Source organism: Gossypium raimondii, chromosome 12 (assembly GCF_025698545.1).
Source record: "Gossypium raimondii isolate GPD5lz chromosome 12, ASM2569854v1, whole genome shotgun sequence".
Lineage (NCBI taxonomy): Eukaryota > Viridiplantae > Streptophyta > Magnoliopsida > Malvales > Malvaceae > Gossypium > Gossypium raimondii.
This window is the reverse complement of record NC_068576.1, coordinates 56,851,052-56,862,133: the sequence shown is the minus strand read 5'-3', so window position 1 is coordinate 56,862,133 and position 11,082 is coordinate 56,851,052. Positions and strand designations below refer to the sequence as shown.

Here is an 11,082-nt window from a genome sequence, read left to right as displayed (position 1 = left end):
ATCCAATAATAAAACCAGCCATATCCATTACCAAAAATATCAATTTTTTCTCTTTTAAAATCCAAAATAAAAGATCTTATCTTTTCTCCCTCGGTTCACTGTCACTTAACCAAAGCTACAACAATGGCAGCAAATCCTCAATAACAAAAAAGAAAAAGAGAGTAATGGCCATTACTACAACAAGATTGACGGAAATGCCCCTCAGAACCCCACTCCCTTTCTCATCCAATTCCTATTCTTCTTCTCTCAACCTTTTCTTCTCACTTCCAAAGCCTTCATTTTGTTTCTTTACTACTTCCTCTTCTCTCCGGTCCGGAACTAATCCGGGTTCCATTTCGAACCGCTATTCTCACCCGTGGTATCATCGCCTATCCACCGGCGCCTCTTCTTCTTCTTCTTCCCTTCAAGCTTGGTCTTCTCCTTCTGAAAAAGTCATCCAATCGGACGGTAACGGTAAGGCCGATTCTGAAACTCGGTATCTCAATAAAGGGCAAAGCGCTATAGACAGAATTGTTCTCAGGTTGCGGAACTTAGGGTTAGGATCAGATGACGAAGACGAAGAAGATGACGGAACTGACGATTATAATTCGACGCCGGTGACTGGAGAAGAGAGGTTAGGTGATTTGTTGAAGAGAGAATGGGTTCGGCCTGATACGAGGCTGATAGAGAAAGAAAAAGAAGAAGCTGTGCTGCCGTGGGAGCGAGAGGAGGCGGTGGTGGAGGTGGTGGTGAAGGAGGGAGGTCTACTAAAAAAGAGGACAGTCAAGGCGCCAACGTTGGCTGAGCTGACAATTGAGGATGAGGAGCTTAGGAGGTTGAGGAGGATGGGGATGCATTTAAGGGAAAGAATCAATGTACCCAAGGCGGGGATTACGAAGGTGGTTCTTGAAAAGATTCATGATAAGTGGAGAAAGGAGGAGCTAGTTAGGCTTAAGTTTCATGAATTTCTCGCCGTCGATATGAGGACTGCTCATGAGATTGTTGAGGTTGGTTTTTGCTCTTGTCATTAGAAATGTAAGAGTTTTTGTTTTTGCCGGTGTTGTTTGGACTCGGTTGTGAGCGTCGGATACGGGTATATATCCGACATGGCTATGATTAGTTTTTGTATGTATTTGAAGGAGGTCATATCCCAGTATCCCGATATCTCGGATACGAATCTGAGACACAAGTACTGCATGAAAAATGAAGAGACCGAGCAACATAGTCATGCATGGCTATGACTTAAGGATCATCTTTTAGCCTTGGGGTTAAGTTTATATCTAAGATTTTTTTGTTATGCATGAAAAATGAAGAGTCCGAGTAATGTAGTTCGAGATTATGTTATTGGTTCGAGTTTTTGTTATTCATGCGTCTGACTTAAGGATCCTTTTTTAGCCTTGGGGTTAAGTTTATATCTAAGAATTTTGCTTTCTAAAAGAAAATTTGAATGATCTTATCATGGAAGCAATATAGTTATAATAAGATTTTGATTTCTATGGAGTAGATATAGATTGGTTGATACATTAAGCATTTAAGACTTTTGGTTTTTGTTTTTACATGGTGAATGGTGATAATGATGTAGTATTGATTTAGTTTTTCATTTGAAATGGATAGATCAAATGTTTCATGGACATATGAATTGCTTGTTGGACATAAATAAGGAGCTTGTCATATAAGTAACAGGCCATTTAGTTTTAAGTTGAGTGGTAGATCGGATTGTTTGTTTTTTTGGGTAGGTTTTGAAGTAACTAGGATGTGTGTCGCCAAATTCTATAATTCCTTGCTTCCGTGCTTTAATCTGGTGTCTGTTTCTAACTTCTGAGCACTTATTACAACATATAATATTCACGGCTTGAATTGATGGTCAGCGTCGTACAGGAGGATTAGTTATATGGAGATCTGGAAGTGTTATGGTGGTCTATCGTGGGAGTAACTACGAAGGTCCTTCTAAATCCCAATCTGGAGAAGGAGAAGCTCTTTTTATCCCAGATGTTTCTTCTGCTGGCAAAAGGGAAAGTGAAACAGGATCAGGTTCAACCTCAGAAAAATCTGATAAGGTTGTGGTGAAGCCAGAACGTAGTGAAAGCATGACTGAGGAGGAAGCTGAGTATAACATCCTACTAGATGGTCTAGGACCTCGATTTGTTGAGTGGTGGGGTACAGGAATACTTCCAGTTGATGCTGATTTACTTCCTCCAAAGATACCTGGTTATAAAACACCTTTCAGGCTTCTTCCTGCTGGAATGAGACCACGGCTTACCAATGCAGAGATGACAAATTTACGGAAAATTGCTAAATCACTTCCTTGTCATTTTGCCCTGGGTATGTTCACCTTTTCTCCATGCTTTCTCTTACTTTACCTTTTCTGTTGGTGACATTATACAGAGTTTCACTATTTAAATATTCTTCTAGGGAGGAATAGAAACCACCAGGGATTGGCAGCAGCAATAATTAAACTTTGGGAGAAAAGCGTCGTTGCAAAGATTGCTGTAAAACGAGGTATTCAGAATACAAATAACAAGCTTATGGCTGAGGAGCTAAAGGTATGTTCTTTTACAACTTATAGGCTTTGGTATCTTGTGTTTTGCATGATCATATTCTTCTGCCTTGTTGCAATTGCATATTCATATTCCTGATTCATACTGAAGTGATCTTTTTTACTGGTGTATGACATTTTTTTGTCTTTCTTTGGACTCTTCATCATTTAAGATATGCTGCACTTTCAAAAGAGACAGAAGAATATACTTCTCATGCGTACTAACAATTTTGCAGAACTTAACTGGAGGTGTCTTGCTGCTTAGAAAATGTCATACATTTTTTTACTGAAGTGATATTTTTGTGTATAGGCTTTGGTATCTTGTGTTTTGCATGATCATAGTCTTCTGCCTTGTTGCAATTGCATATTCATATTCCTGATTCATACTGAAGTGATCTTTTTTACTGGTGTATGACATTTTTTTGTCTTTCTTTGGACTCTTCATCATTTAAGATATGCTGCACTTTCAAAAGAGACAGAAGAATATACTTCTCATGCGTACTAACAATTTTGCAGAACTTAACTGGAGGTGTCTTGCTGCTTAGAAACAAGTATTTTATTGTCATATACCGCGGAAAAGATTTCCTTCCAACAAATGTTGCAGCTGCTCTGGCAGAAAGACAAGATTTGACAAAACAGATACAAGATGCTGAAGAGAAACTCCGGATCAAAGCAGTTGAGCCAGCTCAATCAGGTGAAGACAAAGGACAGGCACCAGCTGGTACTTTGGCTGAGTTTTATGAGGCTCAAGCCCGCTGGGGAAGAGATATATCTGCTGAAGAACGTGAAAAGATGATTGAAGAAGCTTCCAAAGCTAAGCACGCTAAACTTGTAAAACGCGTGGAACATAAATTAGCTATTGTAAGTATAATATCTATACCCTGTTGGTTGAAATGAAAAATCTTACAAAGAATATGCAATTTTGAATCTGTTACTAGTTTATTGTTAGTAACCATTGGAAAATTAACCATACAAGCTTCTTTGTATAAGCATGTCTAGCTTCTTGGAAAGGCTACTGCTATTATCTCGTATGTCAAATATGCTTGATTAGTTACTTTTCTGAAGATCTGAAACAGGCTGCTATTTTTGGTCCTTAGTTTGCTATTTATTTTTGAAGGTCATCAGTTTCCTGTTTAGTGCATCTAGGTAGTTGCTGTATGATATAAACTTTTCCATGTTTGTACCTGCTACCAGTTCACAATATGTTTTTAGATATTTTATTTATTTGGTTATTGACTTTTATTGCATGCTTGAATATGCAAACAGGCCCAAGCCAAAAAGCTTAGAGCAGAGAGACTACTAGCTAAAATAGAAGCCTCCATGATCCCTGCTGCTCCTGATTATGACCAAGAAACAATCACTGATGAGGAACGGGTTATGTTTCGCAGAGTTGGTTTAAGAATGAAACCATACTTACCTCTTGGTGTGTGATCTTTTCATTTGGTGATTGAAATTTGAACCTAGAATTAAAATGCTGACGGTTTGTATAATAATGTACTAGGTGTTCGTGGTGTTTTCGATGGTGTTATTGAAAATATGCATCTGCATTGGAAGCACCGAGAACTTGTGAAGCTAATATCCAAACAAAAGGTCCTTGCATTTGTTGAAGATTCAGCAAGGTTATTGGAGTATGAAAGTGGTGGGATACTGGTGGCAATAGAAAGGGTCCCCAAAGGATATGCTCTTATCTACTATCGTGGAAAAAATTACCGTCGACCCATTAGCATAAGGCCAAGAAACCTTCTAACAAAGGCAAAGGCATTGAAGCGCTCAGTTGCAATGCAACGCCATGAGGTTTGATCTCTTACATTCTGATATTATTGTTGTGCTTCATAACAATTGTTCCATATTGCTTTTATGTCTTACATCATGCTATTTGTAGGCTCTAAGTCAGCATATTTCTAAATTGGAGAATACCATTGAGCAAATGAAAAAGGAAATTGTAAGTGTTCTTTTTCCTATATACAGTCACTTTTGAAACTCTATTTCTATGCTATATATATATAGCAACTGGTAGGGACTTCCGTTTCTTGCGTGACACACCTTTGTATATGAACTTTCGTTTAGCCCAAGTCATTTTTATAATAGTTGAAACCAAACTGGTTGTATAAATGTTAGTTGCACTTTATTATACGCCGAGGTTACTCATAATTTAGATGTCTTGTTCTCCCGTTATTCTGGTTTCTGTTTCAGGATTCTGCCTCTCATAGTCAAACCTCTTCTGACTATGAGATTCTAATTTCATTATTGGAGATAAGAGAAGGTTACGAAGATAAAATGCTGAACTAGTTCAACGCTTGTGCTAAGCTATAGGATATTAACATACTACTGTAATGATTTAGGATCTTTATTACATGCAAACCTTGAATTTCAATTTTCAAATGGTACGAAGTCTTAAGATATAGCCTAAATATTTAAGCTATCCTTAAAAAAGGGTTGGTATAAGCAGGTAATTCTTCATAGTGGAAGACATGAGTTTTAAATGTTGGCTGAACTAATTGGGTTCTCTACTGCAAGAGAATATATGTATTGTAGTTAAGCTTTACATGAAAATAAGTAATAATAATGAAAGAACACTAAAGGATACTAGATTCTTTTCCTATTGCAAAAGAGGTGAGTTGTAAATAGTTAAGAAAGATTCAAGGCTTTGACCTAAACCAATCAAGATCGAAGATTTAGAAAGGCAATGTCGTTCATGGTAATGTTGTTAGGTGGATCACAGAATTGAGCCAACATAAGGTAGCACTTTCTGAAGTAATAAATTGATTGATAATCTACTCATAGTGCTACATTATTTATGGTTACTGGTATGCCATGTAGATTTCTCTACGTTTCCTTTAGTAACACCTATTTAATGAGAGAGTATGCAATGGGGCTTTTTTACCCAGATAATATAAATTAATTAATTAATTATCAAAATAGGATAGGAAAAGAATTATTTACGGAAATAAGCATCCGCTACAGTAACCCACCAGTGTCGCCTGACCAACCGGCAGCACCACCCCCACTTCCCCCCAATCATTGCGGCATGATAAGTTTAAAAAAAAAAATTTGGTGCTGTCATTGTGTCAGGCGGCACCAATAAAATATTTTTTTAGTTGATAAATTAACAACATTTAACTATCTAACCAAAAAAGCTAAACTATTAATTTACCAACTAAAAAAGTATTATTGGTGCCGCCTGTTACAGTAATGGTACCAAAGAATTTTCTTTAAAAAAAAAAAAAACTAATCATGCCACAATGATTGGGGGGAAGTGGGGGTGGTGCTGCTGGTTGGTCAGGCGGCACCGGCGGGTTACTGTAGTAAATGTTTATTTCGGTAAGTAATTTTTTTCTTATCCTATTTCAATAATTAATTAATTATTTTATATTATTTTGGTAAACAAAGCCCTGCAATGGTCTTGCTGAGTACATTGTTGTTCTTATTTTCTGTCCTGGTATGCTTGAAGTAAACTGGAGAAATTATTGTTGGTTTTGTAGGATGCTTCAGAAGATGGTGGTGATGATAATAATAGGAGCTCAGGTGAGCATGGCCAGTTTGATGATGATAATAATAGGGGCTCAGGCAAGCATGGCCAGTTTGATCCCGTCTCGGAATTCACCGAAGTGAGTTACTATATGTTCTTAGTATTCTTGCTGATATTTGTTGCATGTATAACTTCTTGAGTGGGGGATGGTTTTCAGTTAGAAGCCTTCAGTGTGGTTATTTGAAATATCTTGTTACTGTTGGGGGGAAATGTTTCTTTTTTAACGAATAATTTGTCAAATGCTCGTTTGCAGAGTGAGGATGAAGAAAACATAGCACCTGACACTGACGATGAATACAAAAATGAGTTTGATGATTATGAAGATGATAGCGAATTCGTTGACGACCACAATGAAGATGATAGCGAATTTGTTGATGACGACGATGAAGATGAGGCTGACAACAGTGAGTGGGAAGATGAAGAATCTTTACAATCAAACATTAAAAAATCCGATTTACGCAGACATTGTTGATCAAGTTTCTAAAAATTTTGGAGTTAACAGTTTCTCATGTTCGCCATAGCCCCTTGAGGTAATCATTATATTGCTTCTTTAGGAACTATGAAATTCCATTTGGCTGATGAGAAAGTTTATCATCTCAAAGTCCCATATAATATTCTTGTTATGGCTTTTTTGTTCTCTGGTGTGCATTCCAGAAGCCATAAAATCATAATATTTTCCTTTTCCTGATAACGTCAGGTATGTGAAGTCTCAGCCCGTGACATGCGCATATTTTTACCAACGAGTATTTTATACATCATGGCTGAATTGGGGAAGGGCTTACATGTATCGAGTGTCATGGACTACCATCAAGGGTTTTGATGCTTTGACTATGTGAAACAAGGTGGTTCAATCTGGGTAGTTTTGCCATACCATTTTTGTAATGTATTTCGTTTCTCAATTAAGGTTGGGATACATTTGAGAACTTAAATTTCAAAAATTAGTGTAACTTGTTTAATAAAAATACATGTAAATGTTGATTATTTTTTAGATTTAAAGATGTGTCTGATGTTTTTTTATTTTTGAGTTTAAATACTTATCTACTATTTATGAATTTTGAGATGTATATTTTGATACCTTTGAAGTATATAATTGCATTGAACCTTAACTAGCACGTACACAATAAATGCATGAATATGGTATAGCCTATCATAGGAGTACATGCATTGTAGCATAATTACTGTATATTTTGCTTGGAATCATGTTGTATATTACCAATAATAAATGTGTTGAATGCTACAGATTATACTTTTAACCATTCCAAGCAACCATAATTTGATCCTCAAGTAACTGCAATAATTAAAGAAACCTCTTCAAAAGAAAAAATAATAATAATAGTGCAATTTAAAAGGAACTAAGAGTTTGTTCTTGAATGGCCATATGCCTATGGAGGTACTCAAATCATATCAGCTATGTAAGAGAAAACTTCAGTGACTTACATTTTTAAACTCAAAAATTAAAAAAAAAACTAATTCTTAAAAATAATTTCAAAATAACTTAATTTCAAATATAAGAAAAATGTAAGGTTTAGGAAAAGCCAAATTTAACAATATCATTTACCTCATACATGCTTAGAAGGAAAATAAACTGGAGTTTACACTGATACGGTGTTCATAATATATCCCTTTTCTGTAGACACCCTTTGCAAAGGGAAATATGAAGGTGAGGGGACTTTCTTAAATCTTGAGACATTATCGTTGTGTTGTATGTCATCAACTGTACTGTCTCTTTAGCTGCAATTTTGCTTTCCTCCATTTTCATCACTGCGTGAAGTTGAATAAAAGCCTGAAAAAATAAAAAAGAGAGTTAAAAAGGACTAGGAAAACAAGCAATCATAAACAAAAATGGCAAATGATTTAGAGAAATATTTAAGATGCATGCATTCATGCATGCAATGACATGCATGCAATGAAGCAGGGAGCTCCCTTCAGTCCAATGGGTGGGCAAAGGATGGGGAAGGAGTTGCTCCCACACCATGCATCTGGCTCTGCTTAACATTAGACGATGGAGGTAAAGGTTTAAGCATAGCCGGAATGCATGAGATGGCAGCTCTATCCCCTTCTCTGCCCCCTGTATTGGACCAAAAGGAGCTCCCTTTCTTTTATTCAACAAGAAGAGAAAGGGATGTGTAATTCCCTCCCTTGTTCCTTCCTTTATATACTAACACAAACTCTATCCCCCCCCCTCCTTACCTACCATAAAGTTTGGCACATCCAGCCGAGTTGGAACCTAAATGAGAGTCGAGCTCTTTTTTGTATACCTTTTTGTCTTCGTTCGAGGATTCAAATTTTTATTAAAAATGTTGTTTAAGAATAAGATATGAGATCTACATATTATATTAACAAGTCTTGAATCATTGATTCATTCCATAACAACAACCCAGCAATTTTATTAGTTGGTAGAATACTTCAAACCACACGGTTCATCAACTATGAATATATAAGTACTTGAAATACGTGTTTATCTGGTTATTTTATGATTTCTATGTTTCATTTCTCTTGGATTCTTCTGCTTTTCTTTTAGACCGGAAATGTTCAATAATAATAATAATAATAATAATAATCCTCAAATGCCGTTCATTTAAAGTTGATAAACTCTCAACGGGTCAGTATTGTCTCCAATTCAAGTTTTATCTCTTAACTTTGTATAAAATCTAAATGCTTGAGACGGCGAATAGTCCTCAAATGTCATATATATTTTAGGACACAAGCACAAGTACTCATATTTTCTTGAAAAGTGTTCTTTTATCACGTGTAATTTATCGTGACAAAAATTTTTTACTCTGTTGAATCTACCTTATTAAATACTTAACTTTTTACAAAATCAAGAAATAAAACCCAATCCCATTAACATCAAGGGGAAAACATTTCAAATATTTCATCAGGAAAAAGTCCACCTCTCGACATAAAGAAAAATGCCAACTACTTCAATATAATAATATATGAATTTTTTTATAAACACGACATAAATATAGAGACAATGGTTCAAACAATAAAGGGTAGTCTACGCATAGCAATGTAGCATGTGTTGTCGGATTGAGATTTGATGGAATCTTTGTAAAGATTTGGCCGTACCATTTTATTCTCACCAGATTCACCTTTGGCACTGTCCTTTTTTTAATTATTTCCTGATTTCATGCAAGAAGACAAATAAGACAGTAGAATTATTATATAAAAGGCGTAAACTAAAATAGCTTTCCCAGATACACACACGACACTGACCTATCTACACCCCTTTTAAACCCCAACCGTTGGATTCCCTCGACGTAGATTAAAGGGACGGTCTTGATCTTATGGTGGAAATATATGCACTTCATCCTTGCCAATGTGATGTTATCTAGTGAATAGTCTTATGTTTATTTCAAATTAGTTTAAATTTGGTTTAATATATAGATTCACCTCTAGATTTGATAATTTTGCTCACATTGAACTTTAATTTTTTTTTATATTGGTCTTTAAGGTTAGCATTTGTTACATAAATTGGTCCCTATATTAACATCATTTATTTTTTAAAAAATTTATTGATGTGGACAAGTATGGGGCTGGCACTTGGAGAAATAAGAGGACGACACATGAATTCATCTTTAACCGTTCTTAATTTTTTTTAAAACACCTTGAAAATTTGTTAAAACCCAAGAAATATATAAATTATAAAACTTCAAAAATATATATATTGAAAACAAAAAATGAATATAGATAAATTTAAAATAAAAACAATAAATTTTGTTAAAATTTCAAAGAAATAAAAAATTAAATATATTTTAAAAAATAAATTTGGTTAAATTTTTAGTAAATTACAAGAAATTGTAAAAATATAAAATTTAAAAATATTTTAAACATTAAAGAATAAAAAGTTACGGGCCAATTTAAAAAGTTACCAATTTTAGGGACCCTTTAAAATCCCTATATTACTCGATTATCATATAATTAATAATATTATTCTAATTTGTGTCCATATTTTACTTATTTATAATATAAAATTTAAGGAAGAGATTGATTTGTATTGATATAAAATTAAAGTGGTTTTACATTATTTTCTATCTCTTTGTACGATTAATATGTTAAATTTTATGAAAATTAAAAATTATAACTATCTGTTTTATATAAAAAGACTGTAGGTCATTCAATAAATATTAATATATATAATATTTTAGATAAATAAGATAAAGAGATTGAATCAATTCAAAAATTTACATGTATAACGGTTAGATCATCAAAATATTTACTCTATAAAAGATACAAAATGGCATAAAACTATTGTTGTAAATTGTGTTCTTATTTTATTTATTAATAGTATAATTTTTAGATTAAAAATTCGTACTTTTATATCCGTCCATAGCTTTTTTAATTTTTTTAAATTTAAAATTAACAATAAATTGAGATAACTTAATTCAACCAACATACGTACCGTACCCTAAAGGAAATTGAAAAAAGGCTGCAAAGGATGTGATTACATCGGAAGACATTGCATTTTGTTTGAGTTCCGAGGATAGTACGGTTTGCTGATGTTTTTTGTATTTATTTGTCTTAGCTCTAAGCTCCTGCCTTCCAGATTCTCTCTTCGTATTTGCATGCTCTCAATTCCTCATTATTTCACTCTTCTTCCACTCTTTATCATATATGGATATGGCTTAAAGCATCATTTCGCCATTAAAGTATATCATTTTTTAACGGTAGTGAAGTGAACTAGTAACAAAATGTAATATTAGGTACTAATCTAGCTAAGCTAAAAAAGATTTAAATACCAAAATAAATTAAAAAGAATAATAATATAATAATTATGAAATGGTAGGTAGATTTTTTTTTTCTAAAAAATTAGTAAAATAATAATATCTTTATTAAGATCATAAATGGATAACACCCATTCATAGGATATTCTTCTACCCAGACTTTTCGCAATATTAGATAATGGTGCAGCTATTGCACCTAACACAAACCCTTGGAGAATCAACCCAATACAGAGTTTTGGTCGGATTATTTTTAAACCTTCCCATATTTAATTAAATAGGTTTAATTATTATTGTTTGATTAAAATTAAAAT

The 11,082-nt window shown here is 34.1% G+C and overlaps 1 protein-coding gene and 1 long non-coding RNA gene across 2 annotated transcripts; one reads left to right on the top strand and one right to left on the bottom strand.

Annotated features, from left to right (window-relative positions):
* Positions 1-58: 58 nt before the first annotated feature.
* LOC105765636 (CRM-domain containing factor CFM3, chloroplastic/mitochondrial) lies at positions 59-7,061 on the top strand. The gene is made up of 10 exons (XM_012584836.2): positions 59-986; positions 1,848-2,301; positions 2,392-2,522; positions 3,032-3,376; positions 3,782-3,938; positions 4,017-4,309; positions 4,398-4,457; positions 5,998-6,123; positions 6,298-6,574; positions 6,742-7,061. Exons 1-9 carry the CDS (start codon positions 165-167, stop codon positions 6,514-6,516), a joined length of 2,607 nt encoding a protein of 868 aa, XP_012440290.2. The 5' UTR covers positions 59-164; the 3' UTR covers positions 6,517-6,574; positions 6,742-7,061.
* Positions 7,062-7,575: 514 nt separating this feature from the next.
* Positions 7,576-8,406, bottom strand: LOC128035424 (uncharacterized). The gene is made up of 2 exons (XR_008191924.1): positions 8,235-8,406; positions 7,576-7,827 (listed from the first exon to the last, which is right to left on the bottom strand). It is a non-coding gene; the product is annotated as an uncharacterized LOC128035424 (long non-coding RNA).
* Positions 8,407-11,082: the final 2,676 nt, after the last annotated feature.